General features: G+C 39.3%; 1 protein-coding gene, 1 long non-coding RNA gene and 1 pseudogene across 2 annotated transcripts; 2 read left to right on the top strand and 1 right to left on the bottom strand.

The window, feature by feature from the left end:
• The first annotated feature begins 132 nt into the window (after positions 1 to 132).
• Positions 133 to 20,512, top strand: LOC137278632 (programmed cell death protein 7-like). Its single transcript, XM_067811115.1, has 9 exons — positions 133 to 1,116; positions 1,220 to 1,363; positions 3,882 to 3,971; positions 5,935 to 6,066; positions 17,808 to 17,946; positions 18,875 to 18,987; positions 19,110 to 19,233; positions 19,760 to 19,847; positions 20,377 to 20,512. The coding sequence occupies exons 1-9, from the start codon at positions 244 to 246 to the stop codon at positions 20,495 to 20,497; spliced, it is 1,824 nt and encodes a 607-aa protein (XP_067667216.1). The 5' UTR covers positions 133 to 243; the 3' UTR covers positions 20,498 to 20,512.
• On the top strand, positions 8,370 to 11,030 carry LOC137278633 (uncharacterized). The gene is made up of 3 exons (XR_010956668.1): positions 8,370 to 10,074; positions 10,307 to 10,441; positions 10,733 to 11,030. It is a non-coding gene; the product is annotated as an uncharacterized lncRNA (long non-coding RNA).
• On the bottom strand, positions 12,043 to 14,597 carry LOC137277252 (myb/SANT-like DNA-binding domain-containing protein 4; annotated as a pseudogene).
• Positions 20,513 to 21,321: the final 809 nt, after the last annotated feature.

The following is a 21,321-nucleotide window of genomic DNA, read 5'->3' as shown; positions in this document are numbered from 1 at the left end:
CCTGCTTTGAAGTTTGTGTAATTGAAAATGATATTTAATTAATTGCATTTTCACTATTGTCCATCATTCGTGTTGTCGGTCCTTATAAAAACTCATTTAGTTTGTTACTCAAAATATCCGATCCGTTTTTCCATTTGGCGTGTCTTTTCCATAATAAATGGCGGTGCACGTGCGATGAGGGTCATTGTCAGACGTGCTTGACTTTTGAGAACTGACGTGGTGGCCCGACGTGGTAACTGAAATATGTTTCCATCAAGTTCTCATCCTATGCGACAAAATACACCCCAAAACGGGCTTAATTCACATATACCCAGAACAGGATTGCAGGGCACGCATCATGGTTTTACTCATGACAATGCACCACACGTCCAGCACATTGGACTTCCAACACCACCGAATTTTCAACAGGTGTACCAGCACGGACCTCCGGACACAACAGGTAGACCCCCGATGGCAGGACCCAACGTACCCTTTCTTGGTGCACCACCACCATCCGTCATGGGTCCGCCACATTCTGGTCAGTCAGTACATCATCAAGCAATGTTTCCAACCACAAATCCCAGACCACAGTTTCCAAATGCACCCAATTTAGGACCAAGAATGCAACCACCCCATTCGCACATAAAAGATTCGCCTCGTGGGACATTTATGATGAATCGACGAGCTGATATGAATATCCAGAGATCAGCACCTCTGCAGTTGAATCAACCACCTTTGTCTCTGGGTGAGAACACCATACCCAGCAATTCAAGCAGTAGATCTACTTTTCATTCATTGCCACCTCCCCACCCACTGCCACCTCCACCAATGACTTATGGAAGTGCTAACTCCTCAAACATTATAGGTCCTGATGTGGTAGCTGTAGGAATGATGCATTCCACACAGACCAAAATGGAGCCTGTGGACATGAGAAACAATAAACCTGAGCATATGTCTGGACACAATGTGATGCTGAATTTATCCGATGATGAAAATAAATCTGACCCTTGCTATGACAAATACCAAAGAGAAAATGATCAGAACTGGTTGCAGAATTGGTTAAAGAAACGTGGGAAGTTAAAAACAGTGCCAGTGCCATTGCAAAAGAAATCTGATGTGACAACAGCAGAATACAAGGTACATTATACATGATGAATTGGCTTCATTCTATGTAAAGTATCTGAATACCAAAAGCATGCTATGAAGAGCTAAATTAATTGATAATTTGATGTATTACTAGTTCCCAGATGTCCAGAAGGCATTCCATCAAAGCATCCTCCTCCTGGCCAAACTACATCATCAATTACAGTCTCTGGAGACGATGACCACCACAGCCGACCATCATGTGTGGGAGTCTGAGAAGAATCTTACAGAGGAGTATAAAGTAAACTTACATGTGGTCACAGATATTCTGAATTATGATAGATTTGTGCTTTAGGCTGTTGTAGTTGTTGGTTTCATGATTTTGTTAACTGGTTTTCCATTGTTTAAAAATAGAATAGGAAACAGATTCCTAAGTCATGTATTTTACAAAAACCTACTGGACATTGTAGGATAAAAAAATGCAACCATGACTGTGATGATCAGAACAGTTATAGTGATAAATGACCAGTACGGTCATATTGTTAGAAGATCAGTACGGTTATCATGGTTATATTGTTTGAAGACCAGTACAGTTATAATGTTAGAAGACCAGTACAGTTATAGAGATAGAGCTGTGACGATATATCATAGTATCAATAATCGTGATACTTTGTCAGACAATAAATATATCAATACTTTTTTTTCATATCGTGATACATATCGTTGACCTTAGAATCGTTAATTTTTATTAGAAATTGACGGTTATGTCAAAATTTACACTTACTTGATTTCAAAACATATGTTTTTAGAGCAAATAACTAAGGATAGCATATCATGATATGAATAAAATCGCATTGTATCGTTCCATGATATCGCGGTACATATCGTTTGATAATTTGACTTATCACTGATTAGGTTTTTGTGCAAAATCTCGCTATTTAAACTGTGAAAACATTTCGGTGATGTCATTGTCCAGCTACTCTAAATATGACTTTTTGTAAAACAGAAAGAGTATGCTTATCTTTTTTCTGTGAACTACACTTCATTTTGAGATGTGAGTTGACGTAACATGTTAATGATTGCTTTGAATAATGCAGGTTGAAGTTATGTCAGAGGGGCACATGATTTCGCATCTGTTAGTATAACATTATTTTTTTTACATTTTACGTAAGTTAGCATTGTCCTTAGCAAAGGGATGGAACTCATCATGTCAGTGTCTATAGTAACAGGCTGCTTTGTAATACGAACAAATGAGTCATTGCCTGGCCATTCCATTATTGACAGGTGACTAAAGCACAAAGCTAATGATCCAGTGAGGTTCAGGTGTCAGGATCAAGCCCACCTTTGACTGGTTGTACAAAACCTGGATACAACTTTATGTGCAGACTCTTTACATGTTGCCCCAACCCCTAGTGTACAGTACATAGCCTTGTTCACTTAAGACAACTTAGAACCCACAAATCTGTGGGTGGCTACATGAATATGTGCAAACACCTAGTTGCAGGTGCAGCAGTGTGCAGTAAACTTAGACAAAGTGCTGTGAGTATGTGTCCCAGTCCACCTAGCTGTGAATAGGTCCCTCGTTAGGATGAACGAGCAACGATAAACTTGTGCACCTAGTGGCAGCAAGAGTTATATACACCCCAGGGAGTTGAGTTTAATAATACAATGTGATGTTGAGATTAACATCCAATGATCAAGGGAAACAAATACCAGCACCTTGAGCAAGCACTAGTTGCATGGATATGTGCTGTATATAAATGTCCTATAAAAATAAGAAAATAATAACCTTTGTTCATGAAAGGGAAAGAACTCAACTCTGAATGATGCTAGAGAGCACTTAGATGAATAATCAGCTGCTGTGGCATGTGTTGCTAGCCTTCTGTTATCCACCTTCAGTTGTTGGGATTTGCTTTCTCCATTTGAACATAATACGCTTATCCTATGTGTATAGCTCCGGATAAGGCGCGTATTTGTGTAATTTATGTAATATAAAAGTCACATTTACTCAATCACGAACCTTGGCGTACAAAAAACGCATATAAACCACTTAAAACCCACTGTTTGATAATACCTTGCGTCCATTACTCCATCAACAGAAATGGCTTGTGTATGATTTGTAGTGATGCACAAATTCTACATCAGCATTACCTGCTGTTAGGCGATACCTATATATGCATATACTATAATAGCCGTAGATCTGTTTACTCTAATATCCACATGACTACACTGCTTAGTGAGTGAGTGAGTTTAGTTTTATGCCACACTCATCAATATTCCACCTATATGGTGGTGGTCTGCTCTGATGACATGTGTCAACCAAGTCAGTGAGCCTGACCACCCGATCATGTTAGTCGCCTCTTATGTCAAGCATAGTTGCCTTTTATGGCAAGCTTGGGTTGCTGAAGGCCAATTCTACCCCAGACCATCATAGGTCTGTTGAGTACTTAGAAATTCCTGTAAAATGTTTGGCTATATGACAGTTACTAAAAGCTTTAGTCTTTTGAGATGCATTTATATTGATGTATTTAGAAAAGTTAAAGATAAGAACCTCTTTGTAAAACTACTCAATTCATTTAGCTAGTGGGAGTATACAAAATAGTAGTTACTCCTCAAAAATGCAATTACTCATACATGATGATATGCAGACATGGGAGTAAATACCCAATTGCTTTAAAAATTATCAGGAGCTCTGTATGTGTCTACTAGTATTACTACTACCCATTCGTGGTTCTTGTTACATGGCAGCATGAATTTTGTCTGTTTAAATTACAGTGTCACAAGAAGTGTAGATGTAAAGATTACTGTTTTACTCACAGGACAAGTGCATGGATGTCCACAAGTATCTGAACAATGAAGAAATGTTGGAAACTATCAAGGCAAAAAGTCAAGCAAGACGGAAAAAGAGGGTAGGTTGATAACTATCCACAGTAATTGATGGCACTGTATAAGTACACACAGCTGATGATGTATACAAACAACTTAATGAAGATGTTTTTTGTATCCATGAATGTTCATGTTTTTTAATTCACAAATGGTATTTGTCATGCGTCATGCTACAGATGGTGCTATTACGTTACCCTCATAGTTGGAAACAGTTTTTATACCGAAGAGTTATTCTTTAGTTAAAACATTTTTGCAGGATTAACATAATTGATTTATCAGAAATTCATTTAAGATGTTCTTGATTTAGTCTTTTCATGTTAACGCAGTAAGATCTTTAGACATCTTGAACCATACACACATTTATCATGTTTATGATCTTCTTTCTTTCAGTAAGTGTCAACTGGCTTCAGTCATGGTTGTGTTTCAGTATTGTTCTCTTGACTGAGACACCTTATTGATCTAACCCACTGTATCCTTTATTTTTGTATCCTTTATGATGTATCCTTTATGATGTATCCTGGACAGACACGGTGGGGAAGAACTGGCACGGCTGTCCGTGTGGTACCAGGCTAAATATTTCCTTGGGAAGAAATGTCTTAGGCCTATTCTGATGGGAAAGTTTGATCTCAGACTTAGATCTCTGATGGAACTGGCCGAGGTTGGAGTCAGAGATGGGAAAAATCTATGTAGGGTGATCCTTGCAGACAGACACAAGATACACAATGAATCATGTTTGCTTATCATGCTGAAGATTCGGGGTTTATTCTCACATATTAGTACCCATTTCTGGTGTGTTGGGCCAGGATAATGCTGAAATGTATAAAACAATGCACAAAGAAATGAAATTATCATTGAAAATTAGAGGATTACATAACATTTACTGCACCCAGTAGTTAAGACTCTGCCTATCAGTATCCAATCTGCAATCTCTGAAATTTGAAAACAAATGGTTACCTGCAGAAAGAATATGAACTTAAGAAATAGAAGTACCCTGTCAGAATGAGAATTATGTTTCATCTACATCATTGAGTTGTATATCGTTCTCTGCATCACACCTCTACTGCTGATCAATATATGTTGCAACTTGTGACATGAATCTGTTAAACACTTTGGCCAGTGTCATAGTGAGTGCACCAAGTACTGGTTATGTGAAGCATTCGTACACAAACACATATTGATGGATGTTGAAGACTGAGGATGCCATTGTCAGTACCAAAATCATCAGGTTAGCTACCAACAAGTACCATGACTACACACACAAAACAGACCTGTGAAGGCCCTAGGGTAGAATAGGCCTTCAGCAAAGGTGACTGCTTGTTGTAAGAGGCGACTAACAGGATTGGGTGACTCAGTTGAGACTCCATCGGTTCCCAAATGTGCAGATCGATGCTCATGTTGTTGATCACTGGATTGTCTTGACCAGACTCGATTATTTATAGACCGTTGCCATACAGCTGGAATATTGCTGAGTGAGGTGTGAAACTAAACTCACTCACACATCATACATAAACCTTAGTAAGAATAATATTAAGGAAAAGTGTTTCAAAAAGTTGAAAGAGATAGCCATTTCTTTTTATGCATGTATTGAAAGACTATATATTGATGTACACTGAAAATAAAATGAAACTTGAACTTGTTTAATAGAACATGTGTGCGATCTTGGTATTTAAAGTGTATTGATCTAGTAAATACTGATTTCCCTTTATCAACATTGATCAACTTCTTCTCAGCCAAATTTGGTATTCAGTCTAACACGTCCAAAGGCAACAAAAATGTTATTTATTATGGCTTTGTGAATGCCCCATAGGCTTATAGAATTCTATTGAGTATTGTGTGGAGCTTGGTAAGAGTCTGAAATATGTAGATAATAATATCAGAAGCATGGTACACACCGGTGTGGAGTTTGTGTTTAGAGCTTGATAAGAGCCTGAGGTATGTACTCCCAAGTACTGAACTTGGTCAGAGCTGAATTGACTACTGTTACAGGCACGGGTAAAGAGACGTAAGAAGGAGGAGTATGAGATGAGGTTGGCAGCAGTTGAAAACCGAGAACTGCGTCATAAGCAGCTGGAGGAATGGAGGGAGAAGATGTCACAGCAGGCTGAACATGAAAAACAGGTGAAAACAATTTTTGGATAGATGTAAATTTTTCCTTATCCCGACTCATGCTAATTATGTTTTTCTCCTCTGTCAATGCAAAGATAGTGGAACGCTTGAAATCCCTTGAAGTTTGCTTCTAATTAATGCAGACGCACAGTACACTCACCTATTGGGAGCCCTCCCTTCCTACCAATACGGTCACAATGACCAGCCATGCTTGCCACTCTTGTCTTTCATTGCTCGACGAGGACGGTTGGAGGCACACTTGGGTGCTGATAAGTTTTTGCTTTATTTTTGGTCCTGTAATCTACATTATGTTGTATTCTTTTTTTTTTTTATTGTAACTACTATCGTCATTATGTAACTTTAGTGTTGAAATTTATAAATTTTTATGTGTTTTGGACATGTTTTCTTTGTCAACTTAGACTTGGTCTGATGGTTCATCAGCTGCAATAGATGAAGAAGAGGCATTGCACATTGCCATCAGCTGTATCCTCAGATCACAGTATGGATGAAGTTCCTTCCACTCTTTAACTCATAGATCTGCAAGCATTCACTGTCTACATACCCCCCTTTCTTGGAGATGCTGTCATCATTCTCCATCTTCATCAGGTACAGACTTGCGTAAGAAAGAGGGAAGGCACTCATGGAATGGTAGTCATTCCAGGGATACTTACTAACAGGAAGACCAGGATGACTCTTGCGACATGGACATCGTTCCCCCCCACACACATGCACTCGGGGGAAGATGGAGATGGACATGATCAGTGTCCAAACCCAGAGGAAGCTCAGAGAACTTCTCAGACTCAGAGATTACATTATGGATCACAAATGGTTTGGACCTAGTCTCGTCATTGAAGGACTCCAACGATGATCATACCTATATGATGAGTAACAAGGACATCAACACTTTGATGCTACCGCTACCGCTACTTTGATATCTACCATCCCCCAAACTTAGTCTATAGCCTTTCAGACAGCAACAGCACATCCTGGCATTTAGTGCTTCCCACTTCATCATATGGCATATGGAGCCCTGTTTGAAAGTGCCTGAAGTAGACAAGTCTCATCAGTGAGACTTACAACAGGTCCTACAAAGTGGAGGATAAGTGACTGGCTCAGCTGGATACAACCACTCGGCATACCTTTTTCAGAGTCGCCTGTTCCAGGGCTATCAATGAGGCTCTCATCTCCAAGTTCAGCAACTCAGAGCATGAAGAAGAAAGGATGACACTCTTTGCAGTCATCTCAACAAGGATCAGGATCAGGATCAACAATTCATTTTGGAGCATCTAGCCTCTACATCTGCAGGTTTGAATTGACTAAGCCGGCAAGGTCGATTAGCATGGTCATCTTTGGGCGAGAGCTTTATTAAACCCTTGGATCGAGCTCTCAGGTCAGCATCCATGGTAATCGACGACAGAATGTACAATGCATTTGGCGACAAGGGCTTTTTTTTGTCGCTCAACCAGAAGAAACAGGTGCTCCCAAGGAACAGGACACCCTCCTAGGGGTGCTAAAGGAGTAAAGCACTGAAGATCAGGTTTGATACGACTGGAGCCTTCCATCCCCAGTCATTCTCGTACAATCTTCACGAGTGGTTGGACGTCTACGCTACTGGAGGAATTGGGGACTTCTCAACGACGATTGCGTCGTGAGCATCTTACGAGATGGCTACAAGATCCCACTACAGGCAACACCATAGCTCACAAAAGGCCTGGCACTTCTTCATGTACGCCAGGGATCAATGAGACAAGCTAGATGACACCATATCATCTTTACTAGAGAAAAGCTTACGTAAGTCCACAAACTTTCAAATTAAATTAAAACTCTCCGCTATTTTAATCACAGTATATATGTCCTTTTAAATGTATGGCAATATTGCCGATGTGACAATAACCACTCACTCACTCACTCACTCACTCACTCACTCACTCACTCACTCACTCACTCACTCACTCACTCACTCACTCACTCGAGAAAAGCGCCATTGGAAAACCCACTCCTGCATTCTCATCCATTGCGGCATCTCATCCGTCCTGCGGATTATCTCGCCAACATCAGTCTACAAGATGCCTGCCTGCACATTCCGATACATCTGGACTCCAGGAAATATCCGCACTTCTTATTCCACGTTCAGCGCTACCAATGGATGGTTCTACTGTTTAGAATATCATCAGCCCCATAGCTATTTACTCTGGTCACCAAGCCAGTAGTCACTCGCCTACTTTGGCGGGGACTTCGCAGTGCCTTTTTCGTACATGATGGCATTCAAACACATCACATGACAAGTCAACACAGACTACAGTTAGACTTCACCATCAGGGGCCCGTTTCACAAAACTCTCGTAAGCCTAAGATCTCGTAACTTTTCTCGTAGCACGATCTTACGATTTTATGGGCGTTTCACAAAACTCTCGTAGGCTTACGATACCTTAAATTTACGAGAAAAAATAAGGTAGCTATTTGCTCTCGTAAGTGAGCATTATTCTCGTAACTCAAGAACAAAATGGCGACTTACCTATTGCTAAAAGAGAAACTCAGCAAGAGAAGTATTTAAAAACAGCGTGTTTTTCGGGATCGGACATGTCTGCTGGACATCGTAAGTGACGACGATCTGTATATGAACTACAGAATGGACAGGGAATCTTGTTTTGAGCTGATTAATCTCGCTCGTCCCTACCTTCAGAGAGACACTAAGCGTTCCGTGCCGATTTCACCAGAAACCCAAGTGCTCGCGACGCTGCGATTTTTTTCAAAAGGAGGTTTCTACTCCGAGATCGGCCAACTGCATGGCATCAGCACTCCGAGTGTTTCTCGTATCCTCCATGCTACGACAGAGGCAATTTGTAACTCGTTGGACAATATCCACTTTCCGCTCGCTGTGAGTGAGCAGCGTTTCGTGAAAGAAGGTCTCCATCAAGTGGCAGGTTTCCCCAGGGTTCTCGGATGTATTGACGGCACCCTCATCCCAATTCAGGCTCCGACTGGTGACGATGAACCCGCTTACGTATGCCGGAAAGGTTACCATGCCATAAATACACAGGCTGTGTGCGATGGCAAACTCAGGTAAACTTTGATATTTTCTTTATGTGTAACACATTTCTTTAACTCTTGCTTCGATAACTGTCATATCTATCTCAAAACAAATTGGAGTAAGTTCCCCTTAGTTTTGGTTCATTTAAAAAAATGGATTTCCTAAAATGAAAAAAGATGTGAAACAAAAACACCAGTACTGATCAATCAACGTGTTTATGTCATAGGTATATGTCACATGCCCATAATTACACTCAACAGACATAAAAAACAATTTCAGAATATTCTTGGACACTAGTGCATTACAATTTGATAGAGTGTTAAATGCAAAAATGTATGTACTATTAAATATTATGGACAAAAATTACTTGATGCCAAAAAAGTAATAGTTACCTTCAAAAATAAGTGGTAAGTATACAATGATTTACAGTTGATGATAACATAAATATTGTTTATTGTTGGTACATAACAATAGCGCATTTTAAATGTAATGTAGAGGACTTGTTTATTATATTCTTAAGGTTGAATTACTGTAAATCCTGGTGAAAATATAAATTGTATTTTCACTGAGTGGAGTAACATGTTATTTCAGTTAGTAGAATATCACTTTTGTTCGTGACTTAATTTCTGATGTCATTTATAAACAATGATAGAAATGTACAAAATGGAGCATTTAGTTACTGTTGTCAAATAACATGTAGATTTCATTTTGTGGTATAACAAAGCTGGGCCACTCATGATCATATCAATTTTGTCATACCACAAGATGAAATATACATATTATCTGACATCATACACAAATTATCCTCAGTCTGTTTATTTTTTTTATAATCAAACAAAGTAACACATATGAATGTTTCTTTTCTAGATTCCTTAATGTGGTGAGCAGATGGCCTGGGGCAACTCATGATGCGACGGTGCTGTCCAACTCTGCCCTTGGACAACACTTGGAGAATACACCCATAGATGGATGGCTACTTGGAGACTCAGGGTCAGTGTCAATACATTAATTCTTACCTGATTACCATATGCTTAACACTCTAGATAGTTAGCATTAGTTTTCTTAATTATTAAAATGTAATTCGTACCCAAGCAATTCCAAATTTGTGTAATTAACATCATATAGATTTAACATAACCCCATTTGATGTCAGTTTGATTTCATTTTGATTTGACCTAAATTAGAAATACTATGTTCATTTTTCCATGAATGTTTTTCATTAGATATCCAAGTCGTTCATGGCTATTGACACCAATCCTAGAGGCACAGACATACCCTGAAGAGAGATACAATAACTGTCACAGCAAAACCAGAAATGTGATAGAAAGGGCCTTTGGTGTCTTGAAATCAAGATTCAGGTATGATGGCAAACCCTGTATGTTTAAGAAATAAACAAAAAATAAGTTGTGTCAGTCATGAACATACCAGTTGTGTCGTACCAATCAAGTGAAAATTAGATGATATGTAACAACATTGAGGAAATATACTCAATGTACATAACATTTGAAAGTATTTTACTTAATGTCAATAACATGAAAACAAATATCTATTTATTAATTTAAATTGTAATTATAATATGATTATATGATGTGTGACATTTAATTACACACACAGACATATGTTTATATAATTGGATTTCCTGTTTTCAGATGCCTACATAAGTCAACTGGCTGCCTTCCCTTCTCACCTGCTAAAAGCTCTAGAATTATCATGGCTTGTTTCAAACTGCATAATTTTTGCATCAGTAGACATATGCCTTGTGTTCTAGACGATGACATTGATGGTGATGAAAATGATGATAATAATTTTCCTGTGACTGCACCACAAAATGATGGACAAAGTGTCCGCAGGAATTTAATTAAGGATAGGTTTGCTTAAAAAGGATGAGGAACTTTCATGTACAGTAAATGAGTCATGAATTGAACATTACCAAAGTCAAAAGAAAAAGGAACGAACTTTGCACTTTTACAAATGTAAAAAAATGTCATATGTACAGTGTAAGTAGTCACAGGAAAACAACAATCTAAAGATATATTACATGATACATATCCATTATCTCAGACCAAAACTTAGTGGGATTGGTTTAAGAGTGACATGAGATTATTCATGGGTGATTAATTCAGTATTAACACTTTTAAAACACAAATATTGATGTACATTAAGTTTATGGCTAAATAATCTGAACTTCCATACAATAAGCAGTAGATATGTTCATGTAATGTAACATGTGCAGCTTGGGTTCACGAACAGTCTTGTAAGCACAAGAATTGTTTGGAAATGATGAGGTGATTATACTTTGATTTAATACCAAATATCTTTCCATCTCTGTTTCAAAGATTTCATCAAACATATTATATATCCACAATATTGGTAGTGCCATACATATGAAACAACAGTATATGTGCACAAGATTTGAACATGAGACACGTACTCACATCTGCACGGTCATCATGTTGTATAGCATTACTCAAAATACAGTAGTATTGCAGTTAATGTTCATGTTTAATTGCATAGTGCAATATGTAATACACCTGGGAAATACTTCCAATATCACTTTGTATGATGGAACCATATACTATTTTACTGAAACCAGGACATTTCCTAGAGAACAAGCTGTGTACATTTTCTCTACAATCTCTTTCAGTTATAGCCCCATATTTCAGAAGCATGGTAATCTATTGTTGTCAGATATTTAAAAAATCATACTGTCATTAAAGAGCATTTCTTAATAAGCAAACAGGAGAGCAGACTTTTTCAGCTTGAGGGTCTATTATGTCACATGACTTTGAGTACACAAATCTTGATGAAAAAATACCACCTTAATGGCAAACCTCTGTTAACATCAAACTGCTGCTGTTTTACTTGATAGGTATGAACACACCCATTCCAGTAATGGCAATGGTTACATATACTAGCAATACTTATTCACTATTTATCTTTTATCTATTCATTATTTATCTTTTACATATTAATTATTTATCTTTTAAAACTTCTTTTTAATGTTTTTCCACTTAGTGTTCAGGGTTCAATCAATTCAAAACTTTATTACTGGGTCAATGCTTATAACTGATTCAAAATCTATTCTCCTTTTCTTCAATTCTAATTTTTCTCTTTCAATGACATTTCGCTCCTCCATAGCACGAGCTATTCTCTTCAACACCTCTAACTTCTCGTTTTCAACTTTGATAATACTGTGAAAGTCGTCATCATCAGATGTCACAGTGTCAACAGCCACTGTAAATAAGAAATGCCTGACATTAGTTATCCACACCAAAATTTACAGTTGAAAATGAACTACATTCAAATATTCAGTAGAAAAAAAGAATCATTTACATTAAATTAATAGAAGATGTATTATAACGACTTGCCTGTATGAGTTTTTCTTTTGGTATGCTTCAGTGGTGGCTTCACTGCAGTGTTGGGAGTTGAAACCGCACTGTGCAATGATGCTATGAAATCTGTTAACAAAATATAATGGTGATGATAAAATGTTACTTTGAAAAATGAGAGAGAGAGAGAGAGAGAGAGAGAGAGAGAGAGAGAGAGAGAGAGAGAGAGAGAGAGAGAGAGAGAGAGAGAGAGAGAGAGAGAGAGAGAGAGAGAGAGAGAGAGAGAGAGAGAGAGAGAGAGAGAGAGAGAGAGAGAGAGAGAGATCCAGTTTACTTTGATTTGTCTATGACATACATGTAATTGAACAAACCTTCAGATGAGGAGGTTTCCACTGGGATATCAGGGACACGCTTGTTGCCAGTGTCCACTGAGTCCTCTGGTGGGGACTGCATGGTAGTGCATGAGTCTGTTGGACCTATAATGACATGAATTACATATGATGAAATATTCTCAAATTGAAATAAAGACAATCTTTTTGAATTAATTTCTCTGACTTCATATGAAAATAACTCAAATGGTTTATTAAAAGAAAATAAATTAATGTTGTTTCATTTGACATGATATTTACTATGCTTATGTTTAGCTACTTCTTACTTGTTTGGAAGTATTCAGATTCCATCCCACCTTCAATCCCCTCCAGCTGACAAGTAGGTATGAGACTTGCTACCTATTAAGAAAATTGTCATGGTTGATACATTGTACTGACTAAAAAGTATTTTCAGTGATCAAACAATATATTCACTAATAATTACTTCACACCATTAGGGTTGAAATTTAAAAACTTGGTCATTGTGAATTTAAATTGTTGTCTATAAAGAGAAAGTCTACAACAATTTTCAGCAACATTTTTGCTATACACTGAATTCTTCTCATACCCTCTCTTCAACTTCTGACAACTGTTGGGGACAAGGACCGCCACCAGTTTTCTTCATCTCTCTCCTTCTGGTCATCTCTTTTTTCTTGACTGAAGACCTGGGAAAATTTAATCATGTGTACATGATCATGATATATCAAAAATTAATTGACATGATTTATCATGCAAATTTAAAATAATTTGATAGTACCAGTATCTTGGACTTGCTGTTAATACATGTATGTTAAGTACTTGTAGCTGTAATTAATTGCAATGTTTATTTCCAATTTGAAGACATATATACATTATAACATTTACGTCAGCGTATCAAGTGAAATAACTGGTGGCAGTGTTCTTGTACATTAAATACAAATTACTTATATTTATTTGTTACCTAAATATCTTATGTTACAAATTGTAATGGAAATAATTAAGGACAATTGTCCTCAAACCTGGATCAAAATGTTATTGATGTTTATTTTTTCACTATGGCTAAGCAAATTATGACATGGAAAGGATTTGAATGTCCATAGTAAAGTTACAAGACATGCAGCGGTTCAGTCTTGAAAAGATCAATGGTTCGATCCTCACCTGAAATCAGTCCATTTTTTTCGGACCTCATCCCCATCCCTCTTGGTGTTGGGCATTTGCATTGATCCTGTAAGGGATACATGTTCATAATACAACGACAGATGATATCCACTTCATGATGATATCATAATTAGTCTGAAATAATTTTGGAAATGTGAACGTTTTACATATATCTACATACCAAAAATTAAACAAATAATTATCCGGCAACATCGCCATTTTGTATCTAGGGACGCCGGAACCTGTCACGCCCACTAATTTCGCTGTACATCGAGGTAGTCATTACTTGTTATGATGTTATATCGGACTAAGTATTTAATAATATACACTGATGATACGTGTTACAAATAAAGATGAAGTGCTGTGTTTCTCTAGTCGTTGTGTTTCTGGAATTTCACTTTATTTAATTGAACTGAAATCAGAGTCGAATATTGGATGAAGTTCACGAGCGAAAGACTCGGTCATCACTTACTTTTCTGCGATCTCATTCCAGAGACGCTTCTTGCCTGCAGCTGTGACTGCAGCTGACAATTTCCCAAAAAGGTAGCTGCTGTTTTGGGCAACTTCAGCTGTCAAAATGTCCAGTTCGAAGGACGAGAAATTACTTTTTCTCGCCCTTGCCTTTGCCTTGACGTCCTCCATTATAAGGCGGATTGTTGTCGTCTGTTCGCACAAAGGGACGTAACTCGCATTCCATGTTCTTTTCAGGTCTTCTCAGCAAAAGAGTTCGCGTTACGAGAGTTACAAGTTACCTTAAGTTTTCTCGTAGCAACGAGAGTAGTAAGATAGTTTCGTGAAACGCCCTTAGCATAGTATCGTAAGATGTATCGTAGGAGTTACGAGACCTTATATTTACGAGAGTTTTGTGAAACGGGCCCCAGGCTGCTAACTCAACTTCGAGGACTTGTGAATCCACTGAAATCTGAATTAGAGCTATAGCAAGATCTTCAATTCCTCGGGAGTCAGTTAATCATTCCGTTGAACCCCATGTTGTCAAATTCAAGCCATGATAGAACAAACTCTACTTTCTCCGTTACCACTATGACAGTGGCAATGTCTACTCGGACTGCTCACATCAGCACAGGATTTGACCGGACAAGGACATCTACAACTACGTCCACTACAACAGTTCCTGATTGGGCACTTCAACATGTTTTATCGGATTGCTGTGCTGGACAACTTGAGACCATTTCTACTATGGTGGACTCACTGATTGAATGTCTGCACAGGGACCTATTTACTAGAGCCGATCTACAACAACCATTTCTACGTAAGTGCGTCACTGTAAGGTAGGGGTGCTCACCTAACTACAAGGTTCCGGCAGGAATCTGGATGAGCAACGAATGCATTCAGCATATCAACCACATGGAGATGAAAGTTGTAATCAACGCACTACGTCATTGGTCAACGGCATTGAGGAACAAACTACTAATGTTTCATACAGACAACTCAACAGCAGCGTTCTACATAAACATGCAAGGATCAACATTGATCTCACACACTGCTACATCTGACCTTTCAGCTGTTTGACATTGTCGATGACTTGAACCTCCACATAAAGGCATGTCACATCCTAGGTGCATACTGCGTCATGGACGAGGCTCTGTCACTCCTACAGTCATTTTCAACGTCGAGAGGGTTTTGACTCATCAGTCAGACATTCGGATCTGTACAAACAGACCAAATGTTTGCCACAGTTTGTATCTCCAGTGCCTGATCCATTAGTGTGGACAACTGACGCTCTCAGCATCTCGTGGGAAGGACTGAACGCTTACGTGTTCTTCCCACCAGTACAACTACGGAGAGTCATCGGGAAGATAAAACAGATGATGCTGATACAACTGATTTTGGTCGTGCCTTACTGGCCATCGAGAGATTGGTTCCCAGTACTCAAAGAGGAACTAGGACAACCAACACTTGTAACTACCAGAGTGGAAGAACTTAATTCGTCCATCCACACACCAAACAAGCACACGGCAATCCAACATTGTTCCAACTTCACGTATGGACCGTGATCAAAGCCTGCTTAAAACACTGAGGATATTCTGCTAAGTTACCTTAGCTCTGTGTAGATCTACCGGCACATTATGCGATGTATATAAATGGATGCAGTTTGAAACATATGCCAGAAAGGCTTCACTGCAGTGAAGGCCTCAAATCCTCGAATAGCGAACTACTTATGTCATCTATGACATACCAGAGGACTGAAAAGTTCTCTCCTCTCCTCATGCTTGGTGGCTCTGGAAACAGAGATGATGCTGACTTAAGTACCTGAACTACTAGCCTTACTACACTTGTTCAAGCTGGAAGACCAACAACAGAGATTTATGGCTCCAGCTTGGGACTTGAATGTCGCACTAGAACACCTCTTCAGCGATGTCTATGAGCCACTGGACCAGACATCGTTTGAATTATTGACATATAAAAAGCTGTTCCTTCTTGCCTTTGCAACAGCGTCACGGACATATTCTGGACTTCAGTCACATGATACGACTCCAGTCATCGTGAGATTGTACATCTAGAACTGAGGTGGGATTTTATGGCCGAAAATCAACTGCCTGGACAACTGGACAGACAATGCCACATCCTGGCATTATCTACAGTCCTTGGGCCACATGATACACAGGATTTATCATTATGCCCAGTCAGAGCATTTAAAATGCATCTCCAGCGTACTAAGACAAGTAGACAATGTTTCAAGTGCCTATTCATCCCAATAACTGCTGAGGCACCTACGGAAGTATCCCGCAACATTATCTATGGATGAGACCTGTTATACTAAGGGTCTACAAAGCAGCAGGACTCAAACCCCTCCGTGAGCTTCCAATCCACATGAAGTGAGACTCTTGGCGCCAACACTCGCTCTACCCAGAAACTGCTTGTTAACAACTATAATAGAGAGCTGCTTTTGAAAATCAAATACAGTGTTTGCCAATTGCTACCTTGCCACGGAGGATGTCACTGGCATTCACCAGTTTGGGCCACAAGTCATTGTTGCACAACTATCGCTTCCACAAAGGCACCGAGTTTCACTCACCGTTTTATCATGTGACTTGTTGAGACCAAGACACTCTGCGGAGTTTAATGGTTGAGAGTCTATGCACACGGCTTGAACAGGCTAGCATGAGTGATTATGACCCTCTACTTGAAACGAAGATACGTGTGCTTGAAGAAGGGTCACAACTGGTCTGATTGGAAATCTTGACATACAGTTGCATTAGACGCAGGACGCTAGCTGATCTATATATCATCACATTCCAGTCATCAAAGTTTGACAGATGAATATTGAAAGAACAGGACTGAACTGTCGCCGTTATAGTTTCCGACAGGGGGACAGTATTGGTCGTACTTATATGAGAGTCAAGAGAATCCAGGGTGGCCAGACCCACTGCCATTACTGTCGGATTCTGTAAGCATAACAAGCATCACTCAGGATAAGGAAAAATGTGTAATTTTCTGTATAAAATTGATATTTTATACTTATCCTGACTCATGGCGTCAAGCCCTCCCAAACTGCCCCTCTCTGGCATGCTGAATTCCCAGTAATTCATGTGTTTGGCTTATGACATTCGGAGAGAGTGGAAGCATGGCTGGTCATGTGACCGTATTGGCAGGAAAGTGAGGCTTCAATTAGAAGGCAACTTCAAGGGATTTCAAGTCTTCCACTATCTTCTCTTAGAGAGGGGAGATAAGCATAATAACAACGAGTCAGGATAAGTATAAAATATCAATTTTATTCAGGGAATTACATTTGTTTAGATTTGGAGCTCATATAGGTGTTGCTGCAATGAAATGTCCTCATTTTGTAAACTTATCCAGACTTTGGATTTAGTTACATCCATGTTGTCCACAGTAATGACAATTACATGAAATGAATTTCACGTTTTTAGAAAGCAGAGCTGAAGAAGTCAGCTGATGCCACTCTGAGTTCTGTAAGGAAAAAGATCTTAGATGCCAAGAAGACCCAAGACTTCCTGAAGGCCCTGCAAAAGTTGCGGAAAGTCAGGAGAGTTGCAGCCATCAACCAGGGTGAGAGTGAGATCCCCAAAGAAATCTTTAACTTTAAGATATATTATATTTGGTTTTGTAAGTTCAGCTTGTGAATGCAATATGTTAACACTACTGTATATTGAAAAGTAAGAAAGAATGAAATATATACACTCACTCCATAGTTTGTGTCAAAGACTGCACTAGGACACCCATGAGAGCACTGAGCTGCCTCTTGTTATATCAGGGATGTACAGGACGCACATTCCTAAGTCCTGTATGCATAAAATATAACTGGATGCAATGTATCACAGAAAAAGTCCAAAGACTTTTGTTAAAATATCGATCAAGTAACAGGAAGTTATCACTTCTAGCTTCTAGCTATGTTATGTTATCATTCTAAGTTTCATTACTGTAACAATAAATGTGTTGAACATGAGACACAATACAATATCAGTATTAATCGTATTATTAGCTGCAATATTGCTGAGTGTGGTGTAAAACCTAACTCACTCACTCACTTTAAGTTTCTGGGCCCCATGAAAGTTATAATGATGCATCCCAGGGACCCTGAAATACAGGACTATGGGTAAATTCTGAATATAAGTTTAAACACTTCAGTAAATGGTAAGAGTCACGCTTGAGTGACCATGCAAAGAGAGAAAAGTGTGCATTGCCAAGTCTATAGCATAGCACATCCTGAATTGCAGTCAGTCGATCAGCTTCTGTCATCAACATGGCAGCAAGGAACCATTTTGCCACAACAACTTGAGTGGATGCATATTGTTTTCTTTTACTTTAGTAAAAAGATGTGGCTAGATAGATGTATTATCACATTGTGTCTCGGTAAATACAGGGTTTTATCAGTCCCTCGCCTCCAGCTCGGGGAATACAACTTTACTCGGTACTGATAAAACGCTGTATTTCTCTCGACACGATGTGATAACTTATAATGTTGTTTTGGTTGCAGGCCGCTATGCCTCTGATGTGTATGACAGTAACTTTGAGAAGAAGATGAACATGCTGACATCACTGATAGATACACAGCAGAAGGTGTACGAGAGTGAGGAGAGGACATTGAAGGTACTATCTTATTTCATAAGTTTCAAGTAGATCTCATTCCTGTTTCACCAGTGTTGTCCTCTCGGACATTATTTATCCCGCTGTAGATAACCAAAGATGTGCTCTTGTCGGACATGTTGTAGGTTATGCTTGATACAGTGGAGGAGGAGACCATGGAGAGAGATAAGGAGATTAAACGCTTGAAGGAACTGGCCAAGGAGAAGCGAGACAAGAAACTTGCCATGGAGAAACTCTTTGGCAAAAAGGGTGAGTTAATGTTGTCGGACATTATCATCATATCATTTACCCCAAACAAGAACAGAGTATGTCTTTTCAGGCAGTTTCCTCTAAAACAAACCCAGAACTCACTTAAAGGATTAAACCGAGTCTAACCTGAAAATGAGTGAGTGAGTTTAGTTTGACGCCGCACTCAGCAATATTCCAGGTATATGGCTGTGGACAGGAAAATATGAATGCGTGCGTGCGTGCGTGCGTGCGTGCGTGCGTGCGTGCGTGCGTGCGTGCGTGCGTGCGTGCGTGCGTGCGTGCGTGCGTGCGTGCGTGCGTGCGTGCGTGCGTGCGTGCGTGCGTGCGTGCGTGCGTGCGTGCGTGCGTGCGTGCGTGCGTGCGTGCGTGCGTGCGTGCGTGCGTGCGTGCGTGCGTGCGTGCGTGATAACAACCTACTTACCTTGACGTATTCATCTCATGTTGCCCTAGTTGGGAAGATGGCTGTTCACCAGTATTTCACATGAACTAATTATTGGTATTTGATGGTTACATGTCTGGATTTCAGCGACCCTATCAGAAGATGCAGAGTTATTTCCCTTCTACAGCTTCTACACTCAGGCTGAACACAGCACAGAAGCATTGGTGCAGATTAGGTGAGTTTGCTGCTTCAGGGTTGTTTTTAATAGAATGGTCAGATCTAATCACAGATTCAACTGTAGTTTTGACTTTGATCTGATGCACCTGGAAATACTGGAGGTGTGCTACATAAGCAGAACGCTCAGTGGCAGAGTAACTAGTCACATGAAATTATTGCTCACTCATTCATTATTAAAGTACACATTCTGTAATGTTAGTTCATGATAGAGTGAAGTAAGGGAAATGTAACAAATATGTTGTGTGTTGACTGTATTGAGCCCCATACTCACCCACAAGCTTCTAGACCTGTCCTGAAGTAATCTAAGTGTAATCGTACGATGAAACATTTATTACTGCTATTCCATGTATTTTGCAGAAACTCTGCAATTTGGGTATATGATCGCTAAGTAATTATCTCAAAGTAATCACAGATCAATAATATATCAGAATAATCTCTTTTTTTTGTTTCAATTTACATAACTTATAGGTAAAAAGTTTGCCAAAGACAGACGTGAGTCTGGTACAACTGAACATGGTGTGTTTCAGACATGAGTGGGACCTTCATCTCGTACCACCCAACATCCCCGCAGGAAGTCGTATCCCTGATGGCTGGGTCATTCCTGTTGAACCGTCATCAGAGGCCTGGGCATCAGCCTTAAAGGATTAAATGCTTTCATACTTTGAGATACACTGTTGTGTCTTCATTCATAGTGCACATGTATATATTTGTTGTGTATGACCTTTACTGCTGCACTCAGAGACAGGGATCACACACATTCCAGGCGTATCCTGTCCCAGGCAGATATGCAGCTCTTTGATTTATGGAGCTGAGGGAACCACATGTAGAGAAGTAGACCTCAACTAATCATTATGTGCGTTTGGAGTTTCCTGCAGCAATACATCCCAGGTGGCCTGTATCAGTTGGTGGAGGTTACAGAATAGCCTAGTGGTTAATGTGTTCGCTTGTCACGATTCTCAAGTGTGTAAAGCCCTTTCTGGGATCATGATTGCTGAGCGTTAAAGGGAAGGAAAAAGGAATGGTAGAGTCTGTTTGCAGTGAAAACATACAGATGAATATTACTTTGAACAAAAATGTAAATCGAATAAGGTGCAGTTAAGATTGCTAATCCTCATTGCCAACTGAACATTTAAATCTCACAACTTCATTCAACTTAGGATAAAAGTTGTTTAACAAAGGATTGTAGATTCAAATTGCTAATTCACAGTTCCAACTACTGAGCATGCCCCCTTGTAATACACAACCAGAATAGTGATTTGAATCTATGATCATTTCTTAAACAACTTTTATCGAAAGCTAAACAAAATTCTAAAATTGTAGTGTAACTGGCTGTACCCAGTAGTGTTTGAGCAGGAACAGAAAAGTAATGTCCACTTGTACAGTCATTAGCCAAGCCCTTAGTTCTTTCCATACAGGATCCTTGTGCCAGTTTATCAGTCCTGTTGGCTGTGTCCTCTGGTAGCAGTTACCCA

Source organism: Haliotis asinina, chromosome 3 (assembly GCF_037392515.1).
Source record: "Haliotis asinina isolate JCU_RB_2024 chromosome 3, JCU_Hal_asi_v2, whole genome shotgun sequence".
In the NCBI taxonomy this organism is placed as follows: Eukaryota; Metazoa; Mollusca; class Gastropoda; order Lepetellida; family Haliotidae; genus Haliotis; species Haliotis asinina.
Note: the sequence above shows the minus strand (reverse complement) of the source record. Positions and strands in the feature narration are given on the sequence as shown.